Below are 13,698 nucleotides of genomic sequence, written 5' to 3'. Positions count from 1 at the left end.
TTTGTTGAGCGCGCGGTCAGGACAAACCATCTATGATATGGCGGAATTTAACAAAAGTAGGTATTATTGAGCCTGAATATTTCATTGTGTAATAATATGTTTTGAATGTTGAAAGTGATTCCATTTTTCAATAAGTGTTGATTTCTTTAACTTTGCCCCTTCAATGAAAACTTATTAAAACAGACGCAATCTTGATGAATCACAGTGCATATGTTATTTTAATCTATTTTCATTTCCTCCTCCAAGTATCTGCGAAATAGTATGTAAACGCTATATTCCTTGAGACAAATTTATAAACTGATCAGGGATATTTTTCACATTTGAAAGACAGTTAATAAATTGGGTTCTTACTGTGCTATGAGGTTTTTACACACTACATTTAAAGGACAACCGGCACCATTTTTTTGTGTTTCCCACTGACATTATAAAAACGTTTTATAGCATCTATAATACCCAAAACAGGCAGGCTGATATTTTTAGTTAAATGAAAAACACCAATAAAAATGACTTCAAAATAAATCCGAAAATGGCCAGTTTCAGAAGGTTCCACCCCTTTGTCCGTGACGTCACACCATGACGTCTTGTCTTGCTCGAGAATCAAAACAATGGCTTCAGATTCGGAGAAGATGTTTTCTTGTTACTCATCCAGTTATGAATATGATTCAAATAGTTCTGAAGAGGAAAGCATAAATGTTTGCAAATGATTCAAGGAGTCCTCCCATATCAATTCGAGCCGCCAATGACAGCAATGTAGCACCCAGAAAATGCAGAAGATTGCGCCCAAGCTCCGTTGGAAATGGGCTGATTTGTCAGCTGGGAATTTGTGTCAGCGAATATCAAATAGTTGTCTTGGTGCAACACACAACGATTCACCATGCCGTTATTTATGTGTTTTCCTTCTAATTTCGCCATCAACACGAAGTTTTCAGACCAAACAAAGTACCCAAAATGCATTGTGTGTCGCTTTCTCGGTCAGGGGCGGTCCAAACGTGACGTCACATGGGGATCGTCATCAACTCGAAAACAAGACTTAGTGAATATTCAGCACAAGTCTTATAATGTAAACTATAGCTATATGCTGTGGAATCTTTGTAAAATACACTCAGTCAAAGTCATTTGAAGTGATTTTATAAATTATGGACATAACTTGTCTGGAGGCGTCGGTTGTCCTTTAATGCTTTAGGTTTAGTATTTCCGGCCCAAACACTCCCTCCAAATGCTACTGGCCCTCTGTCAAATTTTAGAACCCAATGCGGCCCGTGAGTCAAAAAGTTTGCCCACCCCTGTCATAGCCTGTGTCATGTTTCTAAGAGCATGGCGGGATGCCAACCAGTGGCTGTTGCAAGAAAAAGGCCTTTCATGTACATTTCACCAATGTTCTAGTGAAGAATGGGAATCAGAAGGCCAGAAAGAGCATTTGAAAATGGTACAGTTGTGCTGCAATAGTTAACACGCCGCAAAAGTGCATCCCATGTCTCAGCGTCAGGCCTCGACGAAGACAGCCAGTTATTTTCACAAACTCTTGTGTCTATTTTTTCTTCAGTTTTGGCCATCTTAGAGGCCGTTTTAATTTTAAATAGGAACATTTGTATTTATTTATTTTGTGTTATTTGTGGATGGTTTTTTTTTGTGCGTCCAATCTATCTTTCAGGACGGCCTGGTGGTCCAGTGGTTTGTGCATTGACTTAACAGTGCAGAGGTTGTAAGTTCAAGATCCATTTTGGCCTCCCGGTGTGGAGTTTGCTCGTTCAAATACTAAATAGACACGAGCGGTGAGGCAGCAGCCGGCTGAGCCTCACCATGGATTGCGCAATCACTATGCTAACTGCTGGCTTGCTCTGCAGTGAGACCGCATTGCTGTCCTTCTGCACATCGCTATTAAAGTGTTCAAACACTTTTAGTATATGAACTAAATTTCTCCACTTTAGCTGGTGTATATAATGTACAGTCACTTTTCATTATAGACACTGTACTACAGTGTTTATTTTATTTTTATCAAAACTGTGCATACGTGAGGCACACAGTTCTCCTGCCTCATGACAGGGGACGCTGGTGATTACAGAGATTCTTGCGCCTCCTCGGCTGAAGAATAATAGAATTAGTGACAGCAAGCTACGGTAAACAGTTAGCAAGTTAAGTGCAACCATCAAGTCATTTTTTCGTGTTGCTTTTCAGAATGGAGGATTACATATCTAAATTAAAATAAATAGAGACTTTTAAAACTGAAGAACGATAAGGAAGGCTTCTACAAAGAAGGTATAGATGCATTTCTTCAGAAGGAGCGGTGCATGGCCTTCATTTATGAGTAAAGGTAACACGATAATAACGTTTTTTAATTCTTTTTTCTACGCTACAGTTTATATAAAGAATGCTGACATGATATTTTAAACAAAACACGTTAACTGTTGCCAATCAAATGGTGAATAAGCTACTCTGTAGAGTTCATATGTTTGTAAATCTGACTGTGATGACGTCAGTGCCTCACCAGCCATGAACCTCATCGCATGTCACTGCATGCATGTCAGGCTGATTGGACACTCCAAATTGTCCCGGGGTGTGAATATGAATGCGAATAGTTGTTTGTTTCTGTGTGCATTGCGATTATCTGGCAACCGGTTCGAAAATGACTGGGATAGGCTTCAGCACCCCCCACAACCCTTGTGAGGATTAAGTTGTTTGGAAAAGGAATGAATGGCTCTTTCAACATTTTGGGTTGTCGACCCATGTTAAACAACCATCCACAAGACATTGTTTTGTTTTTGAGCTTGAGTGCTGCCACAGACACAAACTTACAAAATGAACCGAAACACATTTAGATCAGAGACACTGCAATGTATATTTTAATAATTGTATAATTACACAAATCTGCACTGCATAATACAATAAAAATATTTACTGTTAGCTTTTCAATACATATGACAACATCATAAATATACAGTACATCTGTGTAAGCTCTCAGTCATACAGGAGTGGTCCATCGATGAAAAGGTTTCTTCAGCCGTCAGCCGTACTTCTTTGAAGGTGTCGGACGTTTCGCTTCTTATCCAAGATGCTTCTTCAGCGAACTAAAAATTGTTCGCTTATGAAGCATCTTGGATAAGAAGCGAAATGTCCGACACCTTCAAAGAAGTACGGATGACGGTTGAAGAAACCTTTTCATCGAGAAATATACAGTGCAATCTCAGACTATCGCAAACTGCTCGTGCACATTCTAACTCACCTTCCTGAAATATTGACACCTTCAAGTTGCAAAAAAAAGTTTGTTTAAATATAGTCTGTACAAAAATCTGTTAGGACAAAATGCAAATCAACCGCACATGCGTTTTATGGTCTTTGTTCATTTGTAAACGGTGACTGGCAACATGCAGGATGAACCAAAGCTCTAACACTGAACTGGAAAAATGGTTTCATGTTAAAGAGCAGCATTCCACAGCTGGCATGCGTTTTAATGCAACAGCTGCCACTGCATTACAGTCACCTCCTTCTATCCACACCAAATTCTTGCTCTCGAATTAAGGAACATGTGGTCTACCGCAAATCAGACTTCTTTCAATCTGACCACGCTACCTGAAAAAAAGCTTCATACAACCACTGATATTGATTACAGCCACGCAGACTTAACACCACAATGTTGTAAGAATCACACAGCATACATCACAAGACATGTGCAAAATTCAAACCACTAAACAATAAAAAAGTTTTAAAAAAACAATATGTATTTCCATGAAAACGGCCAGTGTTCTAGCTGTGGTTCAAACATGTTTTTATCACAGTTGTTAAAAAGGACTGACTTGAGTTCTCGATAAAAGCAAAAAAAAAAAAAAGGGCAAGGACGTCTTCCTCATTTGAGGTATTTGCCCTCGGCAGACACACACGACTTTCAATTTGTACTGGCAGTTGACAAACTATTACAGTGTGAGCTGTCATCTTCGCACTCATCTCACTCCGGCGCAGGGTTGGCGGGTGGGAGGTTCCTTTGTTTAAAGTACTGAGTGACCTGCTGAGGCAGCTCTGCCAGGACAGACTTGGCGAGTGTCTCCTTTGGTGCCTGAGTGAAGGAGAAAACAGGCCAGCATATGTCCAACAGGGAAGTGAACCATTTCTGGGTCATCGTATTACGTGCATGAGAATCAGAATCATCATTATTAACCACATATGGAGAACACACCAGGGATTTGTCTCCGGTGGTACAGGCTTCACTAGTGTTGTCAACACCAAGCAACTATGATAAACATGACAAAATATGCATCTGTGACTGAAATGCGAGTGGGCTTTTTAATCGCATTTCCTCTTGAGGTTTTATTTGATTGAAAGGAGCCATGGCTTCACTTTCGATGGAGCATTCGATTTGGCCACAAAAGACAGACAATTCTGACTGCACTTGTGTTTTGTTTGCAGAAATATCCTGTGTGAGTTTTTTCTCTTTAAATGCAACACAGAACGGATACTATCACCCAGATCAGAGTATAACGCAGCAGACTACTGGATTGAAATTCAATGTACTCTTGCAAGTAGACACTATGAGGGTGCACCTTTTTTCACCTGCTGCAGCCTGATACTATTTGAAATCACAGACATCAAAACAACCGACGCCTCCAGACAAGTTGTGTCCATAATTTGTAAAATCACTTCAAATGACTTCTACTGAGCGTATTTTACAAAGATTCCACCGCATGTAGCTATATTTTACGTTTTAAGACTCTCGCTGAATATTCGGGAAGTCGTGTTTTTGAGTTGGTGACGATACGTACCGTGACGTGACTGTAGGTATTGTGACTGACACACAATGCATTTTGGGTACTTTGTTTAGTCTGCAAACTTCGTGTTGATGGCGAAATTAGAAGGAAAACACATGAATAACGCAATGGTGAATCGTTGTGTGTTGCACCAAGACTACTATTTGATACTCGCTAACACAAATTCCCAGCAGACAAATCAGCCCATTTCCAACATAGCTTGGGCGCCCTCTTGTGCATTTTCTGGGACGCTACGTTGGTGTCATTGACGGCTCGAATTGATATGTGTTAGGGTAATTCGCCATACAAACATCTCTAAACATCGCTCTGTAATCTTTGTTTACATTTTGAACTTCCTCGTATGTCATATCCTGCCTTCCTTTACACGATGTCGCACTTTTAGTACGTCACATCCTGTCGCGTCATTGCTATGCACCGCATAAATACTCCTGCAGCCCGTTCCTCTCTCTCTCTCTCTCGCCATGCGCTCCCTCCTCCGCGACACTACAATGCCCGTGCTCTCCAAATTAAATCAACTTTCTGTTCAAGTCCTGGCTCCCTGATGATTTAACCATCGATCTCCATCAACACCCGTCGAAGCAATGAACCAAGGGCGAACGATAAAAAATAACCCAACAATATGGGAGGACTCTTTTAATCGATTGCAAACTATTATGCTTTCCTCTTCAGAACTATTTGAATCATATTCATAACAGGATAAGTAACAAGAAAGCATCTTCTCCGAATCTGAACTCAGTGAGCCCATTGTTTTGTTTCTTGAGCAAGGCAAGACGACCTGGCGTGACGTCATGAACTGGGGGCGGGACTTTCTGAAAATCTCCAGTTTCGAGCTTATTCGTGGCAGTTTTTGGACACTTTAAGTCATTTTTCTTGGTGTTTTGCATTTGACTAAAAATATCGGCCTCCGTGTTTTGGGTATTTTAGATGCTATAAAACGTTTTTCTGATGTCAGTTAAGAAACAAAAAAATGGTGTTGGTTGTCCTTCAAGAACTTCAGTAAACAAACCTAACATACGTATTTGAGGATTTGTGGGGGATTTTGAGTCCTTGTGATGTGCACCTCTCAAATGAAAGATGATTTGATAACTATCTCTATGCATGTGGTAAGATACAATTTCAGAATGATATTCCTCATTAAAGTCCTTATCGCTCTCAAATATCTCAACATAGGCCATAGCTTAAAGTAGGACCGAGGCCTGATGTCCACAGTAGCCAGCAAATAATGCCGCCTTAATACACAGGTGGACATGGATGACGAGTTCAATGCGGTGGACTGTTTTCATGCCTTTTTTTTTCATATTGTCAGTACAACACTGCTAATGTAAAGAGTTTGATGTAAACGTGCTGCAGGCGAAAAAGGGCCATGTTACTGTCATTTATACAAAAGTACAGTAATTTCAGAATCAGAATCTTTATTGCCACGTATGTAGAACACACAAGGAATTTGTTTCCGGAAGGACACGCTGCACTTGTATCACATGAGCATAGCCCATTTTGATTGTTTAACCAAAAAAAGACAAGACGATTCAGTTGTATTTGTCTTCCCCTATAAACGATTGTCAGGTAATGTTGTTGGAATCAATACTTGATGATCGTTGGATCAATTGTAATATTTCTACAAGTACAGTATATGATGTCAGTAGAGTGTGTGTGTCAAATCCCTCATGAATTATTCACTGCTGTTGTTTGTGTGTCCTTAAATCTGGGATGAAGTAGTTGCTGCGGCGGCAACATCCACTGTAACTTTGAGATGTTGCTTGTTCACAAGCATACATTTGTATACCACTCCTCTAAATTGTGCCTTTTATTACTCCTCAATACCCACTGAGCCAACTGTAGTCTCATGAGCCCAACGGCTTCTTTGATTTGTACTCCGTATAACCCAAAAATATACATCGAAAATTGCATCAAAGTGAATGCCCTGCTTGAAATGCATCCTTTCACAACAAGCTCTTTTTCTCAGAAATGTTCTTGTATTTCTTGCTTGGAGTAGTTTCAGGAAACCTCCCAACATTCAAGTGCTGCTTATAAAATAATGGCGACAGGTAGAAATGCTGGTTTAAGCCTTCTTTTGGTAGGTTCCATACTCACATACTGTAGATAGAGATTGTATTTTCCTGTTGGCTTTCAGAAATCTGTCAAAATGGCCAAAAATGGTGAGCACAGACTCTCCCAATTTGATAAAACTGACTGCCCATGAATGAGTTGAGGTGCACATTTGATCCCTGAAATAGATGAACTGACTACACATTCAGGGGGATTTATTTCGAATCCAGAATGGTAATTGATTCGTGGTTAGTTTTGAAACTGCACTGTAAATGTTTCATGAATGTGTGTTGTGTTGGGCAAAATCTCATTGTACAATTAATCTCTGCATCCGATTCTAGACACCATGCAAATGTGGCAGTGATCAGGCTAAAGTGAATACTCACATTACGAAAATCCCGAAAGGGGACAAACTGAACAATGTCTCGAACAGCCTCCTCGCCGGTGTTGGACCTCAACATGCTGGCGTCTCCATCCAAAAACTCCATAGCAGCAAAGTCCGCATTGCCCACGCCGATGATGATTATGGACATGGGCAGCTTGGATGCCTGAACAATTGAATGACGCGTCTCATCCATGTCGCTGATGACACCGTCTGTTATAATCAGGAGAGTAAAGTACTGCTGCACAGAGAGACAATTTGTAGAAGGAGGATTTAGGAAAGAGAGAAAAAGGAAAAACTCAAAATTTGACTTTCACTTCCGCTCATTAAGTCAGTCAGTTTCATTTCGAATGATTGACATGCTGTAAATCCGGCAGTATGTGCCCGGGATTGTTGGGAGAGAATATGGGGAAGAGAATTAATGTGAGAGTCAAAATGAGAACCCAGTAAAGAGGAAAAAGAAAATGAAATGTAACCACATCAGCATTATAGCAAGTTGGGCTCCGTTCACACTACAGCCCACACCATCTGTTCAGGCATACAAATGAAGGTGGCATTAAATGAGAGAAAAACAAACTGGAGAAAAGAGGAATGCAGCTTCAGTTAAACGCTAAAGTGTCAAAATTACTGTATAATTTATTTTACAGTAGGCATCCAGTATGTTGCCTTCATAATTGTGCATGATGATGTCAATCGCAAGCCTTAATGCAACTAAATCATGATAGATAGATAGATAGATAGATAGATAGATAGATAGATAGATAGATAGATAGATAGATAGATAGATAGATAGATAGATGTGTTACCCCTCGAGCCAACGACTTCAACACATTACTCATGCTCTGAGTCTGCGATATATTCCATAATTATTTAGGTATAACATTTTTGACAAAATTATGGACAATACAGCACAGATCAGAGAAAGATGCAGGTCACAATCTGCCTCCTCAGACCGCACGGTGCCGATTAAACATTAGATACCATACCAAAATTTGCTTCCTGATCATAGCATCCAGATGTCCTCATTTTTGAACCAATTTCCATGTTGACGGTGCCTAATTTATCATACACGGACGATCACAATTTCATTTGTAAAACTAATGTTTGTAAACTAATGTTTTAGCAAAGTGACTCACTGTTCACTAGTTCACAGTTGAAATAGAATAACAGAGCAGTTGCTATTTTGCTTTTGAAAAAAAAGCAAAGCACCAATTTACAGTGTCTCATTATGTCTTTATTCTGATTCTTATTCCTTCCTTTTTGTTTTCTCAGTCGGGCTACTTATTAAATATATTTTTAAATCTTAGAAACCCCTTCAAAGGCCTTCACGTACCCCCAATGAGAACCACAATCGAAAACATGTAAATTACAGGCCTGTATTTTTCACATGAAACATTTATTCCATTGTCACGGACAGCCTTAAACCAAATATGAACTTGTTCTCAGGAAGAACACCCCCACAAGGGTAAAATGAGTTTGCAAGACAATTTTCTGTTGTGAACAGAGGTCAAGAAGACAGACTGAAGTCAAAGCTCCAATTGAAGTTACAGACGAAAGCGCACCCTGGGGGCTCTGAAGCTTGTCACTTCGTTCGACAAACAGCAGCTCTGATTTGAGAGTGGTTATCACGCGGAGAGCCTGGGTCGCTGACACACTGTGCCATACAAACCGCTTGGAACGCCAGCTTGTGTGTTTGTGTGTGTGTGTGTGTGTGTGCGTGTGTGTTTGTGGCAATCATACAACTACACCAAGTCACTAGTCAGAGTCAGCCGCAGGCTCATTATCCAAGGGACTAAACATTGCTATTTGGACCTTGTGCCGGCTATGTAGTAAGTAACACAGCCGAATGCTACTTGAGTCGATTTGCAGAGTGTGGGTGGTTCTGCAAGTTTTTTATGAGTTGTTGACAATCTCTATCTAGTTTGTGAATGCTGTCATATTTTAGATGCAATTGCAAATTGAACGACCACATATGATCATGATAAGCAAATACAGTGATACCTCAGCTTACGAACAATTTAGCTCACAAACTTTTCGCCTTACGAACATTAAATTTGCGAGAATATAATCTTGGCATACAAACTAGTTTTCGGCCGAAAAAACAAACGCCAAAGTGGCTGGCGGACTAGTTTTCCGCAGATGAACACCAAACCACACGGTCGAACACCGCCACCGCGGCTGGCGGACTAGTTTTCCACACACCCTTTGAGTGCAGACGTGGTTTGCTATCGAGTGTAGTACTTTTGCTATCATGGGACCGAAAAAGACCCCACCACAGGCTACTGTTAAACCGAAGAGGACACAAAAGAACTTCACTCGGATATCATCAAAAGACAACTACATCAACGACCATCACAAAGGTGAATAAAATGACTATTATACAGTACATTTTATTTCTTTAATTACAGTCCTTATGGAATGTGACCGCTTCCAAACAGCAATTTCCTCTGACCTGCCACCCCATTCCATCAAGCCATCAACGACCATCACAAAGATAAATAAAATGACTTTATTATATAGTGCAGTGTATTTCTTTCATTACAATACAATAGCACATTTATTGTACATAGAATAAGGTATATTGTTTGTAGTTTTAAGGCTTATTTAGTTGAAAATTATATTTTATGGAGACCTGGGAACATATTATTCTCATTTTAATGGTTTCCTATGGGAAATTAATTTTTGGCAGACAAACTTTTCGCCTTACACACACTTTCTGGGAACCAATTAAGTTCGTAAACTGAGGTATCACTGTAATACATTTGTGTTGTGACTTACCGCTGCTTTTTCTTGTTGCAGGGCCTGGGCTGCAAAACGGGCTACGTGGTTGATAATTGGAGCAAAGTTTGTCGGCCCGTAAAAACGGATGTGGGGGAGACAGGCCGAGTAGGCCTGTGCAATACCTTCCACACCTAGTTGGTGCGAGGGAAGTGATAAGAGGGTGGGGGTTAAGAGTTGAGGTAAGAAAAACATTTTAATTCATCTTCGGATACATCGCTGTCGATTCATTATAAAAGGGTTCCACATGCAGCCACAGCAAAGGGAGTGATACTAATTGAATGATTATGGGACTATATTTGTAAATTGCAGTGATGTGGAATTGCACAGCATCGTACAGGGACATTTTAGGAAACTCATTTTGACTTTTGATGAAACTCAAATTAGGCCTCTGTTCAGTGTGTTCAGGAATGTATTCCACAGTGAGACTTTTAGCCCCACTCTGTTAGTTGGATCTGTTCAAAGCACCTTTTCCACCACTTTTAGGACCCCTCCAGAGGACATATATAACACCACAGGAGTTATCTCAAGTATCTGTGTTGGTGCCATCACATCAAAGCTGAGACAAAAGACAATGGTGGGTGCCAGTTGTCTGGTCTCACCATGCACTCCCACTTTTTCCAGCCACACTGGGTCAAATGACATATTAATTTTAATTTCTTTGTTTCCAGGATTGACATGTATCCACGCCACTAATATTGTCTCTAGATATTTTCACTACTATTTTTTTCTGGGCTTCCTGACGGAATCTGAAGATCCTGAATCGAATCGTAAACTGCAGAAAAGAAAAAGAAAACCTGCAAAGCAACTGTTCATCGACTCCAGCCTATATTTGGATAACCAACATCCTCACCGTCAGAAATTCAATGAACATGCGGAGAAAAAAAAGGAAAAAAATAAAAATAAAATTCAGACTCCCTGCAAATGTCAAAGGCATCAAAAGGACATTTTAAAGAATGGCTACCTAGCAATGTCAATAAAAGACTATATATTTAGTTGCAAAATGTTTTTTTTTCATACAGCACATTATTGGTAATTGCTCTAATTACTGTAGAATGTGTGTGTGAGTGGTTATTTTGCTGTGAAGGCCTGTTGCTTGTGCATGTGTCTCATTTCAAATTGTTGCAAAATAAAACATGCTACGCAAATGTTGCGTTGTCTTCATCGACATAATCAGTACATACCTGAGCAGAAAGGGTTTGTGGGGTTAAAGTTGATTGCAAATTCATGCGATACCTAAAAATACAATAAGGAGAAGCTCAGACTCACATTGCAATTCAGTCAACATTTTTTATTTTGGGGTGGAAAAATGCTGTCAATTTCTGACCTATGAGTGTTCATTCAGCAACGTTTACTCTGGTGTAGCACCGGGGCTGCTCCCCGTAGAGCGTTCACATGTGCTTTATACCAGTGTAGCCCCTAAAAACATCTTAAACATAAGCAAATCTCAACCTCCTCAAAAAAATTACTGAAATGCTAATTTGTGGGGCTGCACCGGGCTTAACACGCTCTCTTTAGTAAGCAGCTTTATACGTGTGTACTCTCCACACGATTTACACCGGTGGAAGATACAGTATATGGCGACAAAATACATCAGTGCAGCACTGATGCAAATGTATGCCAAGTGAACACTCCTCTTGTAGCACCCCATTCGCATGAGTGTGCGTGTTTGTTTGCGTGTGTATGTGCATGCGAGCGTGTCTCTTGTCCTTTTCATCAGTACAATGCCAAACACAGATGGGTGAACAATTGCACGATAATTTGAACATGCAAGTGCATAGAGTAACTTACAGTTTTCTGTGTGTTTCTGCATGACCATACACCACTGTTATACTATAATAATGAAGGAAATGTATCGATATGGCACACACGTTTACCTTCCAGTCAGGAGGGAGTTGGGCTCCAAATCCCAGAGCAGGAAACATTTTGTCACTGAGGAAGAAACCATGATAACAGATTAGAGAATAAAAGTTAATCCTTTTTTTCCTCCAAATCAAAATTTAACACGCAGCATTTCGAGAGCTGTGGAGATATGGTGCCCTGCTTTTGAAACAGTGCAATGAATTGAGAGCAATCAAGCACTAAAATGCAAGAAAGCACACTTTGTAAAAGAGTTTCTCGTTCAGATGCAACTTTTTGGGGGGGATGTAAAAAAATGGAAGGCAGAAAAGAATGAAGGCACAAAATATGCCTGAATGTTATTAGGATTTCTCTGGAGTGTACATTTTATATTTCTTGTCAGAGGTCACAAAAGTGCCGTGCTTTGACAAAAGTGCAAATGACAGTGTGCAGGTAAAAAAAACAGTATATTGTTGATTAAAGGACAACCGACGTCACTTTTTTGGTTTTTAACTGACACCAGAAAAATATTTTATAGCATCTAAAATAGCCAAAACATGCAGTATCAAATGCAAAACACCAATAAAAATGACTTAAAGTGTCCAAAATCTGCAAAAAATTGAGCTGGGAATTGGGCATTTTCAGAAAGTCCCGCCCCTAGTTCGTGACATCACGCCAAGACGTCTTACATTGCTTGTGAATCAAAACAATGGCTTCAGATTCGGAGAATATGCTTTCTTGTTACACATCCAGTTATGAATATGATTCAAATAGTTTTGAAGAGGAAACCATACATGTTTGCAATCGATTAAATAATTTATTTGTGCCATTTTGAGGCAACATTGGGGGAAAATCTCTCACCCAAAAAAATAGGCACAAAATGGCGACCTCCTGTGGCCACCTCTGTTTCCACAGGCTGATAAATTCCTTATATGGCGCGTGGACGCCCTCTTCTGGCCTTCCGGCGGCTTTTGGGTGCAACACGAGGTCCCCAGACAACACAAGTACAGCAAAATACATTAACGTGATTGAAGGACCGCTACAAAGCGTCTTTTTTACGGTCAAGGGGGTCCTTTAGTGACGTCACGTACGGACTCGTCACCAACTCAAAAAGAAGACTTCCTGAATATTCAGCGTGAGTATTAAAACGTAAAATATAGCTATATGCGGTGGAATCTTTGTAAAATACGCTCAGTAGAAGTCATTTGAAGCCATTTTACAAATTATGGACAAAACTTATCCGGAGACGTCGGTTGTCCTTTTAAGTCGTTGAAGAGATAAAACCCTTTTCAGTTTAGGTTAAAAAGTGCAAACCCCAATTCCATCCATCCATGCAGCCATTTTCCATACCGCTTATTCCTCATGAGGGTGCTGGAGCCTATGTCAGCCACAATGACCCTATCTATCTATCTATCTACTAAACTGGACTTTCAATCGAAGCAGGAGATAATAATTAAAGGAAGACCAACACCGGACTGTATAGCTCACAAACGGTGAGGGATGAATGTAAATCTCCTGGACAGCTTCTCTGCTTTTTGGCCAAGAAGGATCTCATTGAAACTATTCCTGAAGCGATAAAGTTGCTCCAGCTCGGGCTCACTCTTCCAGCTACTACAGCAGCAGTGGAGCGGTCATTCTCAGCACAAAAGACTGAAAACATACAGTCGGAACAAGACTGATCAAGGACGACTTTCTTCACTGGCAGTGATCTCCATTGAGACAGAGATACTTGGATTTCATTTATAAGTAAACCTAACACGATAATCACGTTTTTTAATTCTTTTTTTCTATGCTACAGTTTGTATACAGATTATAAAGAATGCTGACATGACATTTTAAACAAAACACGTTAACTGTTGCCAATCAAATGGTGAATAAGCTACTCTGTGGAGTTCT

The 13,698-nt window shown here is 40.1% G+C and overlaps 1 protein-coding gene across 1 annotated transcript in view; it reads right to left on the bottom strand.

The window, feature by feature from the left end:
• Window positions 1-3,119: 3,119 nt before the first annotated feature.
• Window positions 3,120-13,698, bottom strand: part of cpne2 (copine 2) — a 63,989-nt gene continuing 53,410 nt past the window's right edge. Inside the window, exons 12-16 of the mRNA XM_088997465.1 lie at window positions 11,841-11,895; window positions 11,148-11,199; window positions 9,964-10,097; window positions 7,190-7,426; window positions 3,120-4,048 (exon numbers count right to left, since the gene is read on the bottom strand). Coding sequence (XP_088853591.1) covers window positions 3,941-4,048; window positions 7,190-7,426; window positions 9,964-10,097; window positions 11,148-11,199; window positions 11,841-11,895 — 586 coding nt within the window. The 3' untranslated portion in view covers window positions 3,120-3,940. The remainder of the gene's footprint in view (window positions 4,049-7,189; window positions 7,427-9,963; window positions 10,098-11,147; window positions 11,200-11,840; window positions 11,896-13,698) is intronic.

The sequence above is a fragment of the Hippocampus bargibanti genome, linkage group LG05 (assembly GCF_051943395.1).
Source record: "Hippocampus bargibanti isolate YZ-2025 linkage group LG05, ASM5194339v1, whole genome shotgun sequence".
In the NCBI taxonomy this organism is placed as follows: domain Eukaryota; kingdom Metazoa; phylum Chordata; class Actinopteri; order Syngnathiformes; family Syngnathidae; genus Hippocampus; species Hippocampus bargibanti.
Note: the sequence above shows the minus strand (reverse complement) of the source record. Positions and strands in the feature narration are given on the sequence as shown.